Source organism: Mesoplodon densirostris, chromosome 6 (assembly GCF_025265405.1).
Source record: "Mesoplodon densirostris isolate mMesDen1 chromosome 6, mMesDen1 primary haplotype, whole genome shotgun sequence".
NCBI classification, from domain to species: domain Eukaryota; kingdom Metazoa; phylum Chordata; class Mammalia; order Artiodactyla; family Ziphiidae; genus Mesoplodon; species Mesoplodon densirostris.
This window is the reverse complement of record NC_082666.1, coordinates 37,875,216-37,899,689: the sequence shown is the minus strand read 5'-3', so window position 1 is coordinate 37,899,689 and position 24,474 is coordinate 37,875,216. Positions and strand designations below refer to the sequence as shown.

Genomic DNA, 24,474 nt, shown 5'->3' with positions numbered 1-24,474 from the left:
ACACAAAGTGTAAAAGACCAGAACTTAATCCAGAAAAAGGTCAATTTTGACAGAAAGGAATACTGAAGAAAGAACCATAGAAATCTTGGTTCTGGTGTGGCTCTGAAATTAACCTGCCACATAATCTTGGGCAAATCACTTGACTTCTCTAGGTCTACCTTAGTTTTTTCTCATTGGTAAATTGATCTTTAAAGATAATCATCTTCCAGTCCTAAAGTTGGATTATTTCTATTCCCCAAGTGGGTGGGAAAGGGCCTGGGCTGCCTCTCCTGTGGCACTTACCATCATCATCATCATGTGATCATGGGAGTGGGAGGCTGAAGAGGTCGGGTGATGGTGAGAAGGTGCCATGGTACTGTTGTCGTCCCCACTGCTCATCCCCATGCTCATCCCCATGTGGTGGAAATGGCCCATTTTTCCGGGAAAAGTTGAGTCAGCAGAAGATTCTTTTAAGAAAAAGAATTATATATAATAATTAAAAATACAAAATCTTGATTTTTAAAAAAAATCTTCACGATGTTTTATCTTGTCCTTTTTTTTTTTTGGCCAAGCCGCACGGCATGCAGGATATTAGTTGCCCGACCAGGGATCGAACCTGTGACCCCTGCAGTGCAAGCACGGAGTCCTAACCACTGGACCAACAGGCAAGTCCCCAAATCTTGATTCTTGATAAATACTTTGTCTGTGTGGGATTTCAGCCAGTGAATACATGCTCTCCTAGCCTCTTTACTCAGAATTATTTTTTATAATCTACAGATGGAAAAAGAAGTAACTGTATAATAGGGATCACCTCTGGAGACTGCAGCAAAAGGGATTTGCACGTAGGGTTTCAGAACCTAACTCTTTTTTTTTTTTTTTTTTGCGGTACGCGGGCCTCTCACTGCTGTGGCCTCTCTCATTGTGGAGCACAGGCTCCGGATGCGCAGGCTCAGTGGCCATGGCTCACGGGCCCAGCCGCTCCGCGGCATGCGGGATCTTCCCGGACCGGGGCACGAACCCGTGTCCCCTGCATAGGCAGGCGGACTCTCAACCACTGCGCCACCAGGGAAGCCCCTAACTCTTTTTTTTAAAATTAATTTTTATTGGAGTATAGTTGCTTTACAATGTTGTGTTAGTTTCTGCTGTACGGCAAGGTGAATCAGTTATACATTATCAGAAACCTAACTCTTATTCTGCAGAATTGTTCCTTTACTAGATATGTTCAATGTATGTTCAAATTTAAATGTGAGATAAGGAGAAGAAAAGTAGCTTCTTCGGGTTGCAGGAAACAATTTGTAATAATGGACAAATTGATGCCATTAATGAAATTTAACTGCTTTTCTAATCATAAATGTCAGTAGATAAAAAGCAAGTATTTCAAGATAATTCACCTAATTGGATGGCCTGTGTTCAATCAGGATATTAAGAAAACATTTTCACATATAGGACAACCAGCCTTCAGCTAATTTAAATTAGAAGAAAAGGTCTATTGCTGCCCTAGGCAAGCAGTGTGCTATGAATTTAGATACAGTATCAATCCCAGCAGGGCATTAGAGCTGAGAACACTGAAAACAAGGTATAAATTGGATATTCGCTATTAAATTAAATTCGCTATTAAATTAAGTCTAGACAACCTGCACATTCAGTCTTGTGTCTTTACTACCACTTCACTATTTTACTGCAAAAGTCCATCTGAGACATAATCCAAGGAGCAAAAACTCCTATAGCTGGGGTGGGGAGTGGGAAGTTGAGGAAGGTGGAGGGGGAGGTGTTGGTGGATTCTCTTAGTGTCCCTCAACTCCAGTTTGTGGAGGAAAGAGTGCTTTAGAAATTCCAAGTAGGTATTCATGTTCATGAGCCTAAGTGTGCCTCTTATTATTAATTATCAAGCTCTTACACGCATCAAACTCTGAGCTAAGTGCTAGTAATTCAACAGTGAATAAGACAAACAAGGTACAGGATGGAGAAACAATAAAGTAAACAGAACACTTTCATGAGGCGATTAGTGCTGTGATGGAAAGAAACAGGGTAATATGGTAGTATTACTAAGAGGTTGAAAAGAAGCATACTTTAGATAGGAAATTTATACAGATTCAGGGAGTCTTGGATATCTAATCAAAAGCACAAATATTCAGCCATCTATTTTCCCCTCTTCAACTCCTATCCTATGATACTATGACAGCAAGCTTAAAAAATAGGTTCTTATTGGGACTTCCCTGGTGGTGCAATGGTTAAGAATCTGCCTGCCAATGCAGGGGACACGGGTTCGAGCCCTGGTCCGGGAAGATCCCACATGCCTCGGAGCAACTAAGCCCGTGCACCACAACTACTGAGCCTGCACTCTAGAGCCCACGAGCCACACCTACTGAGCCCGAGTGCCACAACTACTGGAGTTGTGGCGTGCCTCGTTGTGAAGCCCACGTGCCTACAGCCAGTGCTCAGCAACGAGAGAAGGCACCGCAATGAGAAGCCCGCACTCCCTGCAACTAAAAAGAAAGCCCATGTGCAGCAACAAAGACCCAATGCAGCCAACATATAAATAAATTAATTAATAAAAAAATAGGTTCTTATTTCCAGCAAAGGAAAAGGCAAAGCATCAGTTACCAATAATCAAAATTCAACTCTGAATTTAAATAACTTTCATGCCAGACACTTTATTACTTCATAATTGGGGAGCTGGACAAGCTGGTATCATTGCCATAAAGGGACTAGATTGGAGGTACAAAGAGAGACATAATAAGATCTTTGTCCACAAAGGTTTTATAGCGAACAGCAAAAAAAAAAAAAAAAAAAAAATACACACAAAAATAATCAACAAGTGAGAGCACACACAAAGTTTCAATGATGGAACAAATGGTAAGAGGACAGCAGTTTTCAGATAAAGAAACATAGTAGGATGGAGAGATCACTGGTATCTGAGTGATCATAAATTATGATGTTGAACCAAGCAAATGAAGTGAAATAAGAATGAAAAGACTTTTGCCTGCCAAGAAAATTGATAGCACATCCTCATGAAGAGTAGAAGTCACAAGTTTTGTTCTCTTCCAATAAGGGTCTAGAAAATGATTATATCATAAGAAAACCATAAAGGATAATTTCATTTCATGTTATCAACCTGAATCCTTGCCTTTGATTCGGTGAATATTGGTGGAGTGCCTTTTGGTGTAAGAGACTGAGGGACATACAGAGATGAACCAGACATAGACTCTTTCCTCATGGAGCTTCAAGGCTAAAAGCTAGAAAGGGAAACTGAACAGTCATAATTTTCATTTTGGGGCATAAGATGAAACGCAAAGGCCAATTAAAAAAGCAAGAACACAGCACCAGAAACTACTTAAGATTTGTACCCTTGATTTCCCTGATAAACTTTTATAGTCTCCCCATCAACAGGTTTTTGTTTTTTTGTTTTTTTTGTTTGTTTTTTTTGTTTTTTTTATTGCGGTACGCGGGCCTCTCACTGTTGTGGCCTCTCCCGTCGCGGAGCACAGGCTCCGGATGCACAGGCTCAGCGGCCATGGCTCACGGGCCCAGCCGCTCCGCAGCATGTGGGATCTTCCCGGACCGGGGTACGAACCCGTGTCCCCTGCATCGGCAGGCGGACTCTCAACCACTGTGCCACCAGGGAAGCCCATCAACAGGTATTTTTGAAGACCCAAGGTTCCTAATTGTTCAGGCACCTCATTACCAATCAGAGACACCCACTCAGTGAAGATCCGTAATCAAATCTCTTTAGACATATCAGTGACCCAGTAATTCATATGCCCGAATCTCAAGAAGGCCTTTCAAAGTATGCACCTATTTTGAAGTGTCATCTTGTAGAATATATTTCACATTTAAATATACTAGGAAATACAGTAGGAATAGAATCTATTTCCTTTCATTGCAGATGGACAATGGATTTCTTTCTTCTTTTTATTTTTTTTAAAAAAAACCTTTATCAGGGGACTTCCTCGGTGGTCCAGTGGTTAAGATTCCGTGCTTCCACTGCAGGGGGCACTAGTTCGATCCCTGGTCAGGGAACTAAGATCCTGCATGCCCTGCGGCAAAAACAAAACAAAACAAAAAACAAAAAGCCTTTATCTTAATTTCTTTTTGGCCGTGCCATGCGGCTTGTGGGATCTTAGTTCCTTGACCAGGGATTGAACCTGGGTCCCCTACAGTGGAAGCAAGGAGTCCTAACCATTGGACCGCCAGAGAATTCCCAACAATGGATTTCTTATAGCAGAATCCTAGGCAAATGTCAGTTTTCTGTTAGCTTCTCTCCTGCAGAGTATGCCAGCCAAGACCACTTTCAAGCCCCTTTCTGCCTATCCTGTCTCCTGAGACCACAAAGTGACTATCGACACATGTGGATAGTTCATAATAGCTCCTTATTCTAGCACAGAAAACTTCTTTGATTTTTAAGGAAACAGAATAGAAATGGTCTAGGAGTTGGCTATAGAAAAAAATCAAGTATGAATTTCTATGGAAATTTGTTCATACGAAATAGGTGAGAAGTTTATTTCTTAGGAAGGCTTTACACTATTCAGTTTCTAGGGAACATTTAACTTCAGCTGGGTACTTGAAGTTGGCTATATGCCAACTTGTTTGTATTGCCCTGAATACTATTAGATATGGAAAATGAAATGGCACATTCTACATTGAATGCCATATAGCTTTGCACTTCTTTCTGCCCTCCCCTTTCCTCCATTTAGTAAGTATGGCGCAGTATTTATAAAAATAGGTTTCAAAACTTCCTTGTATTCAAGGGTCTAATTCCTTCTCAGTCTACTTCTGAGGATCATGAAAAAGAAGTTTCCTCTGTTCCTGCCAACACTCCCCCCCAACACACGCATTTTAAAGCTTAACTAGAGGGCCAGATTCTTTGCAAAATCTAGCATCTCTAGAAAAATGAATATCCATTTATAGACAGAAGTTAGAGAATTAGCAAGAAGGCTAAATTCTGATACCCATTCTGAGTCTTAGCACTGACCTTACTTCTAACAGGTTTAGTCTAAACTTCAAATTCTCTTTTATTTTCCTGGTATTGCACAATGATGAATAAGAAACAATAATCCATAGGGACTATGGAGATTAGACCCCACAAAAAGACTACACAGAAGTAGTCATACATCTGCCACATGGGCCCTCTCCTCCAGCTCAGACAGATGTAATCTGGAGTCTCATAATTCTTTTGGAGACTGCCTCCAGTCTTTCCTGACTTCAATGATAAAGAAGAAAGTTTTTATCCTTAAAATGATTAGGGTCGGGACTTCCGTGGTGACGCAGTGGATAAGACTCCGTGCTCCCAATGCAGGGGGCCCGGGTTTGATCCCTGGTCAGGGAACTGGATCCCACATGCATGCCACAACTAAGAGTTCGCATGCCACAGCTAAGGAGCAGGCGAGCCTCAACTAAGGAGCCCACGTGCTGCAACTAAGGAGGCTGCCTGACGCATCCATGACCTGGCGCAACTAACTAACTAAATAAATAAATATTTTAAAAAAATGATTAGGGTCACGTTCCTTTTTGGATTTTTAAAAATATTAAACAAAGGGAAATCTATCTAGTCACTCTTCTGCTTTCTGTAGTCATTATTTATGATTGATGACAAAAGATTTTGGCAAGCACAGATAGGAGAAATTCAAGGTCAAAGATAATATACTACCATAAACAGGGATTCATGGTTATGGGCTATGTTCCTGTGATCAAGCAACAAGTTTCACTGGACTAATCCTGCCTTTTTATGACCTGTATGGGGCCAGCAGATATTCTGAGATATGGCTCTGGCTTTGTTTCAAGTGCCTCTATAGGTGAACTTTGAAATTCTCCTATGGCTTTATGAATTCTGTACTTATGTTGTTCTTTGGGGGAGGGAGGTGGTAAAGGAGATGCAGGAATAAAGGGGAGACTTTGACATAATGCAATAACAAATAGGGCTTAGGTGCCTCTCCAAAACTTGGCATTCCAGGCCAATACACTGGAGTTGTTTAGAAAAAAATGTAGTAGTTCCCAGGGAAGGGAAATACAATTTGATGAATATATATGGGGAAGACCCTTCCCGTTGATGGCTATGATGTTGTTCCACTCATCCTCTAGGCCCTGGCCTCATATTCTTACTGCAAATTGACTGGCAGAAAAGTGGTCATAATTGTTCGAATATAACCACGCCATGCTTTGGATATTTTAGCTGCCTTTCCTTGGCCTGTGTCCTTCTTGAGGTGCAGTAATCATAAGGATACTTACACCAGTTTCATTTCCAAAAGGTATCAGGCTGAGAAAATCATAGGTTTACACAGGTTCTAGCCAGAACTGGCAAAAACTTTTGACTCCCAAAGTTCTGCCATATCGCTGTACTAAAAACAGTTCATGAAATGAGGCAGTAGAGGTACTGAGAAGACAAGTCAGGCCAATAAGAGAAAAGGAAATGGAAAAGACCTTAAAAATCACACACAAGGAGTTCTCCCCAGACTAAACGTGGCAGGTGATAGGAGTTGATAGGGCACTTGCTACAATTGCAGGTTTATAAAGACAGAACTCTGGAGAATAACTGCCAAAACCCCACCACCATCACTACCACTACCACCAAAAAAAGTAAAAAAGAAAGAAAACTTAGATTTTATCCTTTTAAAAATCCTTCAATAAAACTAAGGCTACCATTTTCTCTTCTAACTTTGTGCCTTTGTTGATAATAAAAATAATTCCAAGGGATCATCTACAACAACAACAAATTCTCACTTGCTTTTCTTTGTGTCAGTGGTTGGGTTGAGATGAGAAAGATGTTGATAGACCTGGCAGAGAATTAATTTAGTGATTACTTGCAGATTTCAATATTATTTTCTCTTTCCACACCATATACCAAAGCGAGCTCTACTGTAAGCAGATAGTGTAGGGAGTCCCCAGAGAAAAGAGCCAGATATAGCTTTTTGATATAAGAGAAGCCATTTTAGGCCAAAGCCATCTTGTCATCTAAGCCTGGCTACCATGCTTGCCCTTGAAAAGGTCTCAGTAATAATGACCTTAAGGGAACATAAGAACAAATGACTGTTTATCAGGCAAGAGAAGTAACAATAGCAAAGATTATAAACCAGTTGCAGGATTCCTTGAAAGCACTTTTTGTGGAAAGAAACCAACCTATGCACAGTCTACATATTCAAGTAATAAGCAGAGTCTATGTGGCTGTATTACTCATACATCAGACTAATGGGATGCATCAAAAGTAACCAACTGCCAGAGACATAAAGGGGAAAACTACTTCAAACAGTTACACTTAAAGGGCCTTGATTTATGAATGGCCAATGATCTAGGCAAACAAGAAATGCTCCATGGACTGACAAGTTTTTAGAAGAATAAAAGAGCAGCTATAAATTAGTGAGAGTAGCTCTTTAACATAGAAGTTCTTGGCTAAGGATACCTATTTTAGTAAAAAAGATGATAACTCAGGAGCTGCCCTGAGAATCTCTTTCTAACTATCCACAGAAAAGACAGAAAGCAAACCTGTGATTCGCTTCTAATCAGAATAAGACGAAGAAAGGCTTTGCTTCCAGATAGTGGTTCAAGGTCACCCCCTTCTACCAAAAATTTTATCTTTCCATATGTCCACTCCACCTTATTAAGCTGCTCAGGCTGAGCAAAGGAGATGAGAAGCCTGTTTGTCTTGGAGGAACTGATTACATGGAGAATTATATGTATAATAATGGAGGGCTATCATTTTTAAGAGAAAGCATGCTAAGGACAAACTCAATTTTTTAAATACCCACTTTCCAATCTCTAAATCATCTATGCCTTCCAGGCAAACATGAATGGACCAGGCTACTACAATATAAGAAACAGGAGGATTGGTTCAAGATGGAGGAGTAGAAAGACGTCACTCCCTCTTGTGAGAGCACCGGAATCACAACTAACTGCTGAACAGTCATCGACTGGAAGACACTGGAACTCACCGAAAAAGATACCTCACATCCAAAGACAAAGGAGAAGCCATAATAAGACAGTAGGAGGGGCGCAATCACAATAAAATCAAATCCCATAACTGCTGGGTGGGTGACTCACAAACTGGAGAACACTTATACCACAGAAGTCCACCCACTGGAGTGAAGGTTCTGAGCCCCACGTCAGGCTTCCCAACCTGGGGGTCCGGCAACGGGAGGAGGAATTCCTAGAGAATCAGACTTTGAAGGCTAGCGGGATTTGATTGCAGGACTTCAACAGGACTAGGGGAAACAGAGACTCCACTCTTGGGGGCACGCAAAAAGTAGTGTGCGCATCGGGACCCAGGGGAAATCAAAAGAAAGCTGGAGCAGCAATACTCATATCAGATAAAATAGACTTTAAAATAAAGAATGTTACAAGAGACAAGGAAGGACACTACATAATGATCAAGGGATCAATCCAAGAAGATATAACAATTATAAATGCACCCAAAATAGGACCACCTCAATACATAAGGCAACTGCTAACAGCTATAAAAGAGGAAATCGACAGTAACACAATAATAGTGGGGGACTTTAACACCTCACTTACACCAATGGACAGATCATCCAAACAGAAAATTAATAAGGAAACACAAGCTTCAAATGACACTATAGACCAGATAGATTTAATTGATATTTTTAGGACATTCCATCCAAAAACAGCAGATTACACTTTCTTCTCAAGTGCGCACGGAACATTCTCCAGGATAGATCACATCTTGGGTCACAAATCAAGCCTCAGTAAATTTAAGAAAATTGAAATCATATCAAGCATCTTTTCTGACCACAACGCTATGAGATTAGAAATCAATTACAGGGAAAAAAACCATAAAAAACACAAACACATCCCTTGGGATGTTTCCCTTCCAGAAATATAAGGAAACAAACACTGTCTTTCCAGCCAAGCCAAGTACAGGAGATGGTTCATAGGAGCCTGCATTTTGCTATTTTTTGGTGATGGTGTTGATAATAGAACCAGTACTCCCACCTAAACTAGTGTCCAGATACCCTTTGCATGTATTTCTCAAGCTGTAATTTGCATTTTAGGTTGTACTCCCAGAAACTAATCTCTCTGCAAAGAGACACATAAGTATCCTCACCTCCAACTTCTCATATTGATACACTTATTTTATGTTCACTACGTGGCATTTATGTCTCTGTTACAGATTTACTTTCCAGCCTTATCCCAATCTCATCCTCTTCACATTCAAATATTCCACTGAAATTGATTTACTCAATTTCCCTGAATAAATTTAGTACTTTGACACTTGTATGCCTTTTTGGCCATGTCATTCTCTGTAGTCCCCGCCCCCCCCCCCCCCCCCGGTTTTCTGAATATGAGCAAATCCTATCATTATTTATTCAACATTTACAGTGCACTTAAAATGTGTCAGAAGTAGGATAAAGTTAAAATACGGCCCCTGCTCTTTTGAGTTTACAATCTAGTTCATTCTTTAAGGCTGAGTTAAAATGCCACCTCTCCTATGAGGTTTTCCTTGAATTCTTGACAGAAGAAATCTCTCTTTTCTGAATTTTTCTAGCAATCTTCTCTTATGGAAAATTTGACTTAAGTTCTTAAAATACAAGATAAAAAATACCATATATACACAGCAAGTTCTTAGAGGGCAAGTAACTAATTTATACCTCCTTACTGCACCTGGAAGAACACTGGACAAATATTCACTCACTCAAAATGTATTTAATTCTTACAAAACCCATGTAGGTTTCATATCTCCTTACAAGGAGCCAGCTGCAAAAGACAAGATTCTTGCCTTTACGGAACCTACTCTAGAGGAGGAATCCTCATTAAATATGGAAACAAATAAATATGTATACGTATATATAATTATAAATTGTGATAAGTAATATGAAGGAAGTAAACATGGTACTGTGATAGGAGAATAACAGTAAAAGAACTAATTTAGATGGAGGCGGTTAGGTGGAGAGAGAAGAGAGAAGCCCTCTCTAAGGAGGTAACATTTAAACAGACTGATAAATTACTGGAGTTGGGTAGAAGGGCAGAGAATAGCACCCTTGAGGCAAGAAAAGAATCAAAGTCATTCAAGGTCAGTATGAATAGAACACATTGAGTGAGAAGAGAGGCCAGTGAGGTTGAAGAAAGAGGCAGAAGGGGTATACTGAAGAAGGCCTTGTAGGTCATTTAAAGGAGACTAAATTTTATTCCAAGGGCAACTGGAAGCTATTTAGGCGTAATAAGCAGGGGAGTGATGTGACCAGATTTATATTTTAACAGAATACTTTGCTGTGTAGAATAACTGGCCTTTATTTGTTCTTCCCTAATAATATTTCCTGCTCAAGTTTTCTGTGAGGCATTCACAGATGGAAAAAAAAAATTCCTTACAGAGCCATGGGCCATAATCCTTTAATTTGCCAGAATCCAGAAAGACATCTGTTAAAACTTTCAAAGGATTAGAAGAACCTTCTAATTTCTGGGTTATTTAATGGTTTGAGGGGCAAAACTGAAGGATATTCTACAAGGACTGTCCTGGGTTGTAAAAGCTTGTAAAGTCACACATCACCTTTCGTAGGAGAGAGTTAAGCTTACTGAATATTGTTAAGAGCATGAGTTTGGAGTCAGATAAGATCCAAATCTTGGCTCTGCTAATTTCTCTCTGAGCATCTTGGTGACATTTCCTATAAAAGTCCCATGAGTCTTTAGGTTGGCAGTAGGTACTATGCATAGAGGCTGCTAAAGGGGCCATATCCAGATTTCAATACCATTTGGGTAAATTACTCAAATTTGGTAGTTGCTCAATAAGTTACAAAATATGATGAAGGTAGATTAAGCTCCCTGTGGGGACATGGACAGCAGACTGTAAGACATACAGCAAATGTTTAGTAGATTTTTATTGGATTATACAATCTGTACTATACATGGAAACCTTTAACAGTGATATATGACAAACCCCACTTTTCACTCACACCTCCACGAAACATTAGCAATAAATCCAGAATTTATGTGACCGCAGTTTTTAATGCTAAGGGCAGTGGAGAATATACTAGACTGAGTCCAAGATCTGGATTCTGGTTCATCCAACTTCGTCACTTTGTATTCTTTTGGATAAAACACCAATGTCAGTTTCTCAATTTTAGCCTTATTGACATTTGGGGCTGGATAACTCTTTGCTGTATGAACTGTCCTGTGCGCTGTAGGATGTTTAACAGTAAGCATCCCTAGCCTTTACTCACTGAATGACAGTAGCACTGTCCCATGTGTGACAATCCAAAATGTCTCCAGACTTTGCCAAACATCCCCTGGGGGGGGCAGAATCACCCTACTTCTTTGAGAGCCACTATTGATCTCTGAGTTTTAGCCTCTCATCCGAAACTCAGGGGAATGAGATAACATCTGTCTTGTTCTCCTTTAGGGTTATTGTATGATTCAAATAAGATAATGAATGGGGGGCTTCCCTGGTGGCGCAGTGGTTGAGAGTCCACCTGCTGATGCAGGGGATGTGGGTTCGTGCCCCCGTCGGGGAAGATCCCACATGCCGCGGAGTGGCTGCGCCCGTGAGCCATGGCCGCTGAGCCTGCGTGTCCGGAGCCTGTGCTCCGCAACGGGAGAGGCCACAACAGTGAGAGGCCCGCGTACCGCAAAAAAAAAAAAAAAAAAAAAAAGATAATGAATGGGAAGAAATACTGAGAGAGGAAAAAAGACCATATAACATACATGAAAGCATTATTATTACTCTGTGAGTTATTGTTATTATTATGTTCTCTGAGTGCTCAAAAACAAGGCTGAAGAAAACTACTCACATCTTGTTTATGGAATGCATTGTAAGGCCTACGTTAGGCTATGTGCAATCTAATACACCTTTTACGTTTGTATTCAATAAATATTTGTTGATTGAATGATTTTAAGTCTGGGCCCAGTAGTAACTTCATTTTCTCTTCTGGCATGTTCTCAGGTTTTTCTGCTGAGCTACTACAATGTAGTATGTTTCTAGACCTAAGTTCATATGAAGGACAGGCCTGGATTAAACAAGAATGGCTACTTATTTTACAGCTGGAAAACTGAGGTACACGAGGTTAACTGACTAGCCAAGGTCACGTGTCAGTCAGTCTGGAGGCAGTCTGCAATTAGAATGCAGATTCTGACCTCAAGTCCGGTGACCTATTACTTGTATCGTTGTACTTCTACCCAACTATTTGCGTCCCTGTCTCTTAACACAAAGGCAGCTATTTTACTTTATGGGGGCAATTCTGAAAAATTGAGATAAGGAAACAGAGTTATAGTTTTTAGGGAGCTTAGAAAGAAATGTAGACCTATTTCTATTGGGAGGCACAAGTGAATATTCCCTACATTTGGGGTAAACAAAGATCAAGTTATCCAAGGGCACTGTCAAGTCTATAAACCCCATTAAGTTGTCCAGGAGGAGCTAAATCTAGTTGTTATCTACCTGCAGAGTAGTTGTGTCTTGCAACACTTTACACCATGCTATGGCCTACAATTTGTGTTAAAACTATTACCTGCAGTATTCTTGGCTGCCCTGCCTCTGTAGCTCTAAGTGAGAATGGACTTCCACATAGCCTGAGCTCCAGGCCACATTTCAGCATTCCATTAAAATTCACAAAAGCCCCAAATGCCATTCTACTCTATATTTTCAGTGTCAGAAACAGAACTTATAAAGAATAACTCATAAAAATGTTACCGTTAAAAAAAGTCACCATTTATTCTACTCCTTTAAAATACCAGAACACATTTAATTATTATGCCTCTGTGTGAACTTTCAAATGGTGAATGTCACAAAGAGTCATCACTCTCAAACATTGATTCAATAGTCTTCTGAGTAATTCTCAGGCAACGTATGGGTTGTAGCCTACCTTAACCTTTATAATTATTACAACTTGAGAGAAAGTAAGACCCGGGTTCTAGCCCGGGTGTTTCCATTATACTAAGCAATTTAATCTTTATGATCACAATTTCCTTAGTGAAGAAATAGAATAACTCATCTTTAGGGCCTATTTCAATTAGGAAAGTTTAGGTGTGTATAATATCATTTCAAAGAACAAATGCATACTTGTCTTTTCTAGGAACATTCTGAATATTAGATGATATGCTTTAGACATTCCAACATTTCAGTGGCTTTAACTTAACAGACTGTTCATATCACTTTCTAATATATTCCAATTCACCAATCTTATACAATCATTTCTTCTGAGAAATACCTAAAGCAGAAATACTAAGAGCAACAGCCCTTCTGGTTCTTGGAGTCAGACTGCTGACTGTCATAATGCAATGCCATCTTTGGAGTTCAGAACAAGTTACTAAAACTTTGTGGGGGTAATACATACAAATAAACCTGGGTTAATACAATCTCACAATTTTTTTGAACATCAAATGTAAAAATACATATGAAAGCGACTGGCACATTAGTAACATACATAGTAAATAATAAATGTTAATTGCTTCCCTCCTAACTCAAGGGTTTCTCAAAGTATGGTCCAAGGACCGCCTGAATCAGAATTATTTGAGATGTTTGGCTAAAAATGAAAATTATGGACCCCACTCCAGACTACTGAATCTCCTCTCAGGAAATGGGGTCTCAGACTCTAGGTATATATCCAGATATATAGGCAATTCTTATGTGCTCTAAAATTTGAGAACCAAAGTTCTGAATTACAGAGATGTACAACATAGATATAGTACACAGGCTCTAAGGACTGTATGTTTAAGAAGAGGAAGCTAAAAAAAAAAAAAAAAGAAAAGAAAGAAAGTCATGATTCAACCAGGAACTAAAATAAAACACTTGTTTATTCTGATATTCCAAAAGGGCACAAAGCTTGCCCAGTCTCACTTAGAATTTACACACACCACCACCTACTAATCAAAGAACTTTCTGGGCTAATACTAAATTTAATACCAAATGGCTCATCTTTGGGATTTGAGAGAGGTTTCTTTCACCCACTGTGTGAATAAAATCTGAGTTCCAGATGAAGGGGAAGTTATATATCTTCTACAATTCTATTTTTCTAGATTAGTTGTGAAATACAGGAATTGAACTAACAGACTTTATTGCTGACTAATAAGACAACAAAAAACCTTCTGTGTGAAGAAAATGTTGTATATAGTTCCCAACATGATTAATGATGTTAAGATTTGTTCCCAGCTGAGCACTCCAGGGCCTGTCCCTAACCATCAACTCCTGCATTTCTGAGAATGGGAGTTCAGTTAGAGATCCTGAATAGGCCACTAAAAACAAACAAACAAAAAAAAACATGAGGAGGAAGCAGCGGGCAGAAGAGATATTTTCTTTCTTTTTTATGGCAGCTTTCCAAGTATGCAAGGAAGTCATTCTCTAACTGGTAAAACTGTACCTTCTGGTTGTGGGCCCTTGGGCAAATTACTTAATATCTCTGGGCCTCAGCTCTAAAATCAGGTAATAAAAGTAGCCTCCCTTGGGCTTCCCTGGTGGCGCAGTGGTTGAGAGTCCACCTGCCGATGCAGGGGACATGGGTTCATGCCCCGGTCTGGGAAGATCCCACGTGCCGCAGAGCGGCTGGGCCCGTGAGCCATGGCCGCTGAGCCTGCGCGTCCGGAGCCTGTGCTCCGCAACGGGAGAGGCCACAGCACTGAGAGGCCCGCGTACCGCAAAAAAAAAAAAAAAAAAAAAAAAAAAAAAAGTAGCCTCCCTCACAGGATTGTTACAAAGAGTTCATTGAGGCAACAGCATAGTGGTTAAGAGGGTTAGTTAGTTTCCTCTAATACAGGGATGACAGTAGCCCCTACCTCGTGACCGTGTGCATTTAAACACCAACTTAGCACAGTGCCTAAACACAGTAAGCCCTCGATAAATAGTCATTACCGTTACTTCTTAATCTACTGTTCTTTCTAAACTTGGCATAGGTATAATCCTCCAAATCCTTTGATTTGTCCTTCACCCATTGCTCCATAGCTAACCTTTCTTTCTAACCTTTGCTGTTCTCATTTTAGGAGTTTTCAGAATGTGCTAGTGAACTCTATCCACTTCACTTCACAGGGAGGGATGTTCTTCACCTATAATGAATCAGGTGGTGAGTAATTTGTTTCAATTTGATTCCAGTCTGCATTTATATTCTTTGAAATATCTCGAAGTTTCAGGCTTCTTTCTCTCTGTTTTCTAATGATAAAGGATACTTTTCTTACGGGTGGTTTCCCCACTGCCAAACAATTCTCCAACACCAGCTGGGTGTCCTACAGTTCAACTCAATTCTGACACTATCTTCTCAGAGATAGCATTAGATTACACAGATTTAGGACCCAGTCCTACAAGACTGCTCTTCACTTCAGATGCCAATTGCAAGCCTGTGCTTGTGATCAGCTGGCTATAAATCAGAGGCTCCCACAATCCCCTCTTCTTGAGTTCTACAAATTTGCTAGAGTGACTCACAGAACTAAGGAAATCCATTTACCCACTAGATGACTGATTTATTACAAAGTATATTAAAGGAGACAAATCAACAGCCAGATGAAGAGATATATATAGTGAGGTCCTGAACAAAGTAGCTTCTGTCCTTGTAGGTTGGGGCCGGCATGGTGGCACTTGGAAGCGTTCTGGTTCCCCAAACCAAAAGCTCTCGGAACCCTGTCCTTTTGGGTTTTTATGGAGGCTTCGTTACATGGGCATGATTGATTCAATTTGGCCACTGTTGATTAAACTCAATCTCCAGCCCCTCCCGTCTCCCAGGAAGTCAGGGGCTGAAAGTTCGAACCCTCTAGTCACTTTGGTTGGCTTCACAGGCAACTAGCCCCCATCCTCACAGAAGTCACCTTATTAACAAAAGACACCTTTATAGCTCTAGTCACTTAGGAAATTCCAAGGGTGTTAGCTCTCAGCCAGAAATGGGATGAAGACCAAATATATATTCATTATAAATCACAATATCATACTTTTTCTTATTTTTATATTTCTAAAGTCATTTCATTAGGATTTTGAGAAGGAAACGAGATATGCTCAAAGCGCCATCTTGCAATGAAAATACATACATTATAAGATGTGCCGTGGACTACTTTGCAGCCATAAACAAGAATGAGGAAGCTCTTTGTATAGTGATAATGATCTCCAAGGTACCTTATGAGATGAAAAAAGAAGGGGCACTATATGCTATCATTTGTAAAAAGTTTTGAAAGGGAAAAAAGTATATACATATTATTTGTAAACACCTATACTACCTCTGCGCATGGGGGAATAAGAAGGTAGTAACATTGTGATCCCTAGGAAGGCAACTGGTCAGATGTGGGTTGGATTAGAAGCAACATTTTTCATTACTTATCCTTGTGTACCTTTTGAATTGTGAACCATGTGAATATATTTCCTACTAAAAAATTAAATTATCAAGTCCAACTCCTTTATTTTACAGATGGGGAAACTGAGGCCTAGGTCATTGAATAATGATGCTAATATACTCTTTAGTCAACTGAACCTATAACATCTGCTTCTCGTACGTTGCTTCTGTAACACTAGGCTAGCTACTTTCTCCAGCCCTCCCATTTCTCCAGATAGTTTGTCGGGAAGCAGCTAAGTAGGAGGGGTTTCTGAGCTTTATATATCCTGTTTTAGTGGCAAATAATATAGAAGTTCCTGTTTCTCTTGGCCACTCTCACCTTTCTGTACAAAGAAGATCAAGTGTACAACTACATTCTTCACAAAGGCCTTTGGAAAAGCTTTTATTTGCCTGGTCCGAATAGGACAACTCAAATTTGATATGTCAAACAAACAAACTGAAAAGGTCTTTTAGTTATGCAATGATGGAAGGGCCTAAGTCCAATGGGGAGTGGATCTCCCAGTTACTATACTCCACTTCTCTGATACCTTTTGTTGTTTTTTAAGCCACATCCTGGAATAAAGCAATCCCGAGATGCACCCTTTCATACCCCTCTTACTGGATCCTTTTGTAGTCTTGACACATTTCCACCATGCGAACCATGAATGCTTAAGTATGATTTATGTAAAGATCTGAGTGTTTTATAAAAAGTGTGATAAGAGTAGAGACAGCCCTGGACTAGGCATCAGAGACTCTGAACTATAGACATAAGTTTGCCATACATTAGCTATGTGACATTAAGCAAATCACCTGAACTCAACATGTACTAGTTCATTTATTACAAAATGGATATAAAAATACCCACCCTGCCAATCTCACAGGTTGTGAGGATCAAATAAAATATGTCAAAATACTTCCTAATTCTAAGGTACAGTAAATATGAGATATTATTAATGGTAGCTTGCTTTCTCATTAGAGGACAAAATTAATCTCTGAAATGAGACGTCCAAGTCACACATAGGGCTCACTTTCATGTCACTTAAAACACACAGACTCTTATAGCCTGATTTAAAGAACACTAGCTAGTCAGATATGTATAGGTTGGCAAAGCATTGTTTTAAATGCCTCTTTGTTATAATCAAAGGCAGACAAAGGTCCCCCTTGCTAAACCTTCCATTTAGTTATATTATACGGGATTTCAATTGTCTATATCAGTGTTGTTGGTTTGCCTATGGAGAATGCTGGGAATTAATTTGGTGTGAGGCAGAAACTAGAAAACATTTTACCTTTTCCTTTTTTACTCCTCCCTCCCTCTGAGAGAAAAGTTGTTCAAAACCTCAGATAGAGGCTGCATGGCATGGTAGAAAAGTACTGGGCTAGGAATCAGGAGACCTGGGTTCTATATCTGGCTCTAGGGGTTTATTATCTGTGTGACAGGAGGAACTAAGTCTCTTCATTCATTCATTCATTCATTTGTTTGTTCATTCATTCAAATTTATTGTGTACCTACTGAGTGAAGGTACTATGATGAAACCCTATCCTCAAGAAGCACAGTCTGATGGAGAAGGGAAATATACAAATAATTAAAATACAGTATGAGATGTACTAAGATATAGATTATGCACAGGGTTGTGTGGGAACTGATAAAAAGCCATTAGAAAAGGTAGGAGACAGGAATAGGTGCCTACAGGTACACTTAGCAGCAGTAAACTGAACGGATACATTCTAGATGCTCTAAACTATTCAAAATTATACAAATACTCTGTATAGTTCTATAATAGCTCTACTACCTATTTAGGGAAAGACTCAAACTGGCTAAAAAAAGGTCCCGCTAACGTTTCACTGGTTGCTAAAGTTTTGCTCTTTATGTGTTCCCCCCAAATCATTTCTCTTATTTACTTTTGTCATGCAGGTTTCTATCTCATTATGCTGTATTGCACAATGTCCTCAGCCTACAAAAGCAGGTTGTATACAAAAGCCTAGGGCCTTTGTGCAAAGGAAAAGAGGTAGGGTGGACCCTTCTCAACCCTTTCCTTCTCTGCAGGGCTTTGTATTCCTAAGGATGCCCCCCCACCCCTGCTTGGGGATGTTACCTAAATCATGAAATGGTATTACTCAAAGCAATGGAACTTCAAAAGCATTTCCTTCCCAGTGCCTACTCTAAGATTTCTTTTGGCATAAACTGCTCACTTTAATGGATTAAGTATCAGACCCTTGCTGACTTCTCATACTTAGTCACAAACTACAGAAAACTTCTGATTTTTTTAATGGCTTTTTTATGCTAAAAGCTGCATGTGGGGGTGCAGGCATCAATCAGCAACCTGCCCTCTCTCTTCCCTCCCTTTTCCCCAACCATGCCTGGCTTGCCAACTTTAAATGGCAGAGTTATCTGGGTGCTGCCTGGTTATTGACTTATCTGACATCTTCCACTAGTTGAAGTCATCGTGTCGCTGTAAACACTTACTTTTTCAGGGATAACTATGTCATCTTTTTCTCTTTTGAGGCATGTCTGGTGAGGAAGGCAAAAAGAAGAATCAACAACAGAGGTAAACTGGAACAAGGAGAGGAACAGACTTAAGTATCAGAGACTCTTAAGAGTATGGTATAAATTGTTACCTTTAGAGAAGTCATTTAATTTTATTCACATTCAGTCTAGAACATTTATTTTTCTCAATTCAAAATTGAGATTATAATCAAAAGGAAAACTGGATTGAGGTCATTTAAAATAAAAAATTCCATTTCCTACTGGGCTAAGTACAAACTTGTTAGCTTGGCCTTCAAGGTATTTGACAAATATGGCCCTGGTCTCCTTTTCAGCTTTAATCCACTGTTTCCCTATGTATACTGGTTAAGACAACAGTAAACTATTAGCAAACTATTGCACAGAACTCTCTTAACCAATTTAACTGATCACACATTAGCTAGGCTATTCTCCAGTATCATGGGAGCAACACTTCTGCTCTCCCTGTCGGTGAAATTATGTGCTTATTGAGGGTATCAGTTGTGTTTATTCACAAAACAATTTATGCCGATTGTGTTTATTATTCTAAATATATAATTTAATAAAGTATTATATAAAGCAATGAAGTATAAATGAGAAGAGGAAAACAACAGCAGCAGCTAATATTAACTGAGTACTTACTACCTGCCAGGCACTGTTCTAAGTGTTTTACGTGAATTAACTCATATAATCTTCATAAGAACCTTGGGAACTACATACTATTATTGTCCCTATTTTACAAAGGAGGAGATTGAACAACATGCCCAAGGCCTATACAACTCAAAAATGGCAAAACAATCTGGCTCCAGAGCTTTAACTACTATGCTATACAAGTTGAAAGCTTAGGAAAGACTAGATAAAGATACACATAACTATACTCCACTCTACCTTGTATGTGAAAGTAGCCACAGATAATACATAAACAAGTGAGCAAGGCTGTGTTCCAATAAAACTTTATTTACAGAAAAGGCAGCAGGCTAGGAAAAGATTTAGCCCTCACACTGTAGTTTGGAGATCCCTGAGACCCACACTCCAAGAAAAGGCTTATGTCAAAAGAATGGCAAAAAGATGTTCAAGTTTTAAGTTAAAATAAAATGTTTAAGATCTACGGGTAACTAATATCTGTATGATTCCCTGCTTTGACTTACTTTTTTTACTTTTCCCTTCAACCTGGAAAGCCTTACTTCCTTACTTCCACTTGGAATCCCACTCATCTTCAAAGCCCATTATCTAACCCACACCTTCCTCCAAACTATGTAGATTTGATCTCTTCTTCCTTTGATATCCTACAATCATTCATTTCTACTTATGAGACTTACTTTGCTATATCTTCTATTATGGCTATTTGTATACTTCAATTATCGCCATTATTCAAGTATAAGCACTTTGAGGACAGGAACAATGACTTACTCATTTTCTCATCCCAGGCAACACCCAGCACAGCGTGTATACATAGCAGGTTTTCAGGTGATGTTTCCTGAATTGTGTTCTGACATTCTTCTGTTTCAGTGACTGAACAGAAAGAACACTATACCCCCCCAAACCTACGTTCAATTCATATCCCTAACACCACACTTAAGATCTAACTTGGTTATAATTTTATTTTATTTTATTTTATTTTATTTTATTTATTTATTTTTTTTTTATTTTTTTGCTGTACGTGGGCCTCTCACTGTTGTGGCCTCTCCCGTTGCAGAGCACACGCTCCGGACGCACAGGCTCAGCGGCCATGGCTCACAGGCCCAGCCGCTCCGCGGCATGTGGGATCCTCCCGGACCGGGGCACGAACCCGTGTCCCCTGCATCGGCAGGCGGACTCTCAACCACTGCGCCACCAGGGAAGCCCAATATAATTTTAAACTATTAATTTTAAAATGCATCCACCAGAACAGATTAATATAGGTGTACCTGTATATAAAAACTGTCATCTAAATTGTAGCAAAATTGCTGATAATTCTAAAGGAACTGTTAAAATTGATGCTTTCTGGTTAATCTTCAGGGGGTCAATACATTTTATAAACACATCTAAAAGCCGTATACTTAAGCAAAACGAACAAACAAAAATGCTTTATTCAAACTTGAGACAGGGCTGTGCCTATTTACCTTCCAGCAGTACTATTTGTTAGATATCTGGGAGTGTCTAGGGAGCCTGGCCCAAGCTCAGAGTGAGTTAGAAGGGCTGGGACAGGAATTCAGGTTTCCTGATTCCTAGTCCAATATTCTACTTCAGGAAGACAGTGGCTTTTTAGGTACACTCAATCCTGCAGTTCAAAGCCTGGAAGACTGAGGAATCCTCACCACTATCTTCCCCTTCCTCATACTGCCAATCAGAACCAGCAGCTGTGTCCCACAGTGGCAATCTGGGCACCCATATTTGTGGTGTTTCCATCACCAAAAAGGCTGATCCAGATTTTAGGATTCCAGCCTATCTAGAAAGGCGACTTAAACACCCTGGATAAAAACACTCCCAACTCAAGAATGCAAAGTAAGTGCTCAATGATCCCACTTAGCATTTGTTCCCCCCTTTAGCATTTTTACAAAGCACTCTTCAGATGTGGTGGTGCTGGAATGACAATGACCAGTACTGGGGAGAGGGGTAAGAAAGAGCTGTTACTTATGCAGCTTATTCTTTTTTTCTTTCCTGAGAGTAGCCAAGCTCACATTTAACAGAGAGCTACCACAAAGGGTTCCAGTTCCAGTGCTTAGATTCCAGTTGCATCATTGCTTTAACATTGTCAGCCTTCACTGCTTAGCCATCTTAATCTGTACAATAAACACAGGAAGCAGAAAACAGCCCTATCCTTCAGTGTAACAGAGGAATACTTTACTAACAAAAATTAGACCTACATATAATATTTTTAGCTATCCTATTTCTCTTTCCCCTCCCCTAGAGCTTTAAACAATAGGAAAATCATCTTCAGTTGACACAAGAGACTAAGCAACCCAGACAGTTCACAGCTAGTACAGCGTTTTTATCTTTCTGGAAGCTACCTATAAAAGGCAAGAGCCATTGCTGGGCTCTCTGGGTCACACGGAAAAAAATATCCTAAGAGAATAAATTAAGGAATAAGGAAACAAGGATGAATTCCACTACTTGGTCTAACAAAGAATTAATGAGGACCCACAACGGGCAAGAAGGCGTAGTGCTCTGTGACACAGGAGACACCAAGATGAATAAAACTGTCATCGTCCTTGAGGAGCTTACAATTTAGTAGAAGCACACAAACTATAATAAGAAGCAGAAGAAGGCAAGTGCCAAGAGGTATAAAATCTCTGGGAAGGCGCTACCAACCACTTCCCTTTGATTTCATGCTAACAGATTAAAACATTCAGGTAAGGGACACCTGTTGTACTAATCTGATTGAGAGGAGAAGCCCAGAGTGAAAGCACTCCTGAGATCTATGGAAACAGAAGCTACAGTGGGACATGATCTGCTTATCCACACCTCCGCCAAGCCAGGCCTACCCCGAGATTGTTCCAAGAATGACCCTACGTTAACCAAAGAAATGCTTATATAAGATACAGAGAGGGTGGAAACCGGAGGCAGAGAAGTCGACAGCAACTGATGTTGTCTTAGGTCTGTGGCAAGAAGACTAAGCGAAACCCAGGCCAAGGTTGGTGCTGGGGGTTTTCAGCTTCTTAAGTTTCCTCTTTTCCATCACCCACCCCCAGAACATTCCAGCTCTCCTGCTCATCACCTGCATAGGTGGACTCTAGGGAGGGGACTTCTCTCCAGATGTATGCCACAGTGGAGCAATAACCACTCTGTGAGAGAATACAGTGCTTAAGGACTGGTAAGGTTCTTGTTGACCCGGCAGCCCGCTAATTCCCGAATCAAGAGACTAGGGGTCCAGCCCCAGTCTGCCCTTTACTCTGTGTGACCTCGGACTAGTCATCCAAGTGCTTAGTTCCTCTCTTTCCCTATCTGTAAAGTCTGGGATTATGAGGAGACTGGGATTGAATTCGATGACCTCTGAGATCTTAAAGCTTCTTGACCAGTCGGCACACGGAAGCACTGGACAAATAGCCCGTTGAATAAATAGCGAGGGCGGCCACAGGGGACAAGTGGCAGGGGGATCAGGCTGGTTTTACAGACGGGGAAACTGAGGCACGGAATACCTTGCCCCAAGGTTACTCCGGCTATGTTACTATGGAGGCCGGGCCGAAAGCTCAGGTCTCCAGACCTCCAGTTCCGGGCCCTTTTTCCTTTCGCCGAGCTGAGAAGAGTGGCGTGGAGGTCCTCGTCTCGGAGGGGAAAGAACTGTGCTCGTGCCAGGGTTGCGAGAGGGGCGGGAGAGGCCTTACCTTCCCAGATCGAGTCGAGCCACCGGCGCCTCCCTCTCAGAACCTTATTCTGTCACACCCCCAGGACTCTTCAGAAGCCCCCTCCACTTCTGACCCTCTCGACGTGTCCAAGACCTCCACCGAAGCGCCGATTCCCGCCCCTACCCCGCCCCCTGCCTCTCCGGCCAATCGCCGCGCAGGGTTTCGGAGCGCCTGTGCGTCTCGCCGCCTCTGAGGACCGGAGAAGCCTTTCGTCACGCGGCGTGCCTCCCCCTCCAGGTCCTCTCATTTGCCTTTGCTCCACCTTCTCCAGAACCTAGTCTCCTCCTGGCCGAGTCACCGTGCGAGAGTTCGTCCTGCCGGAAAACAGCACGGCGCGGCGGCGTTTTACGACGTCGGCGGTGAAAGGCTCTGGAAACCCTGCGACTTCCTCCCCGAAACGGGGCGAAAGGCTGCGCGATGTTCGGTGCGGGCGACGAAGACGACACCGACTTCCTCTCGCCTAGCGGCGGGTGAGTGACACACGCGTGGGACAGAGGGCGTGGCTGAGAGAGCCTGGCCGTACGGTTGGAGGGACCGCTGTCTTATCAGACCTCTTCCCAACTTCCGGGTCCAGACCCTTGCCACATTCCGGTGCTCCACAGGTCTCAGAATCCAGGCACAGCTCGAAGCTGTGCTGCGTCTGTCCACCTGGATTCTGGACCTGGCATCTCCCCTGACGCGCGGTAGGACCCTGGGGTTCGACTTTTGCTTTCTGGGTCACAGTTTCTCCTTCTGTGAAATGGGAGTGATTATTGATGAAAATACCTGTCTCAGAGTTTTTATGAGTCAGCTGGTGCCTATATGAGACTTTCTCTTCTCCGTGGACAAGGCGGTGACGCTTCAGAATTGGCGCTGGTGGGTCGGCTTCAGCATCCTTCAAGGCCTAGCTCGGGTGTCATCTTTTTGGTGCTTTCCTTTCTCCCACGGCCCCAGGGAGAATAAATTGCTTTCTCGTACTTATTCCCACAACTAGGTGTGTTTACCTTTATCTTTGTACACAGAACCTACTAGATTTTGAGCCCTGACAGGACGAGAACTGTTTACGTTGTTCTGCGCTCGGCACGGTTCACCGTTCCTGGCACATTGTGAGTGCTCAGGAGGTGCCTGTTGAGTGAATAACGACTGTGAAATTGCACTGTAAAGCTTAAAACCAATGTAAGAAACTGCAGTTGCTGTCCCCTGTCCCCAGTCACTATATAAACTAGCCTGGGGTACAGGTCTTCAAGAGGCAGGGTTTTCTCTCTTCCACTAATCAGTTTAGCCTTTTCCCTTATGTTGTGTCCATCGACACAACAAACTTGTGAGCTGCCAAGTTCTGATCCTTGCAGAGTCTTTCTTTGAACATCTGGTTAACCAATTTAAGAATGTACCGAAGAATGATGAATACACCAATATATACTCCTCATTCTACTAAATACTTAGAGGTTACAAAAATGATTAAGCTGCTCTCTCT

At 41.1% G+C, this 24,474-nt stretch overlaps 2 protein-coding genes across 4 annotated transcripts in view; one reads left to right on the top strand and one right to left on the bottom strand.

Moving 5' to 3' along the window:
* SLC31A1 (solute carrier family 31 member 1) overlaps positions 1-23,130 on the bottom strand; it is a 29,992-nt gene extending 6,862 nt beyond the window's left edge. The window contains exons 1-3 of one of the 2 annotated variants that reach the window (XM_060101725.1): positions 23,001-23,130; positions 18,661-18,705; positions 283-446 (exon numbers count right to left, since the gene is read on the bottom strand). In XM_060101725.1, the coding sequence (XP_059957708.1) occupies positions 283-414 (132 nt within the window). In that variant the 5' untranslated portion in view covers positions 415-446; positions 18,661-18,705; positions 23,001-23,130. The remainder of the gene's footprint in view (positions 1-282; positions 447-18,660; positions 18,706-23,000) is intronic. The other variant, XM_060101727.1, reaches the window with a different exon arrangement.
* Positions 23,131-23,295: 165 nt separating this feature from the next.
* FKBP15 (FKBP prolyl isomerase family member 15) overlaps positions 23,296-24,474 on the top strand; it is a 56,322-nt gene continuing 55,143 nt past the window's right edge. For both annotated transcript variants that reach the window (XM_060101380.1, XM_060101379.1), the window contains exon 1: positions 23,296-23,491. In XM_060101380.1, coding sequence (XP_059957363.1) covers positions 23,439-23,491 — 53 coding nt within the window. In that variant the 5' untranslated portion in view covers positions 23,296-23,438. The remainder of the gene's footprint in view (positions 23,492-24,474) is intronic.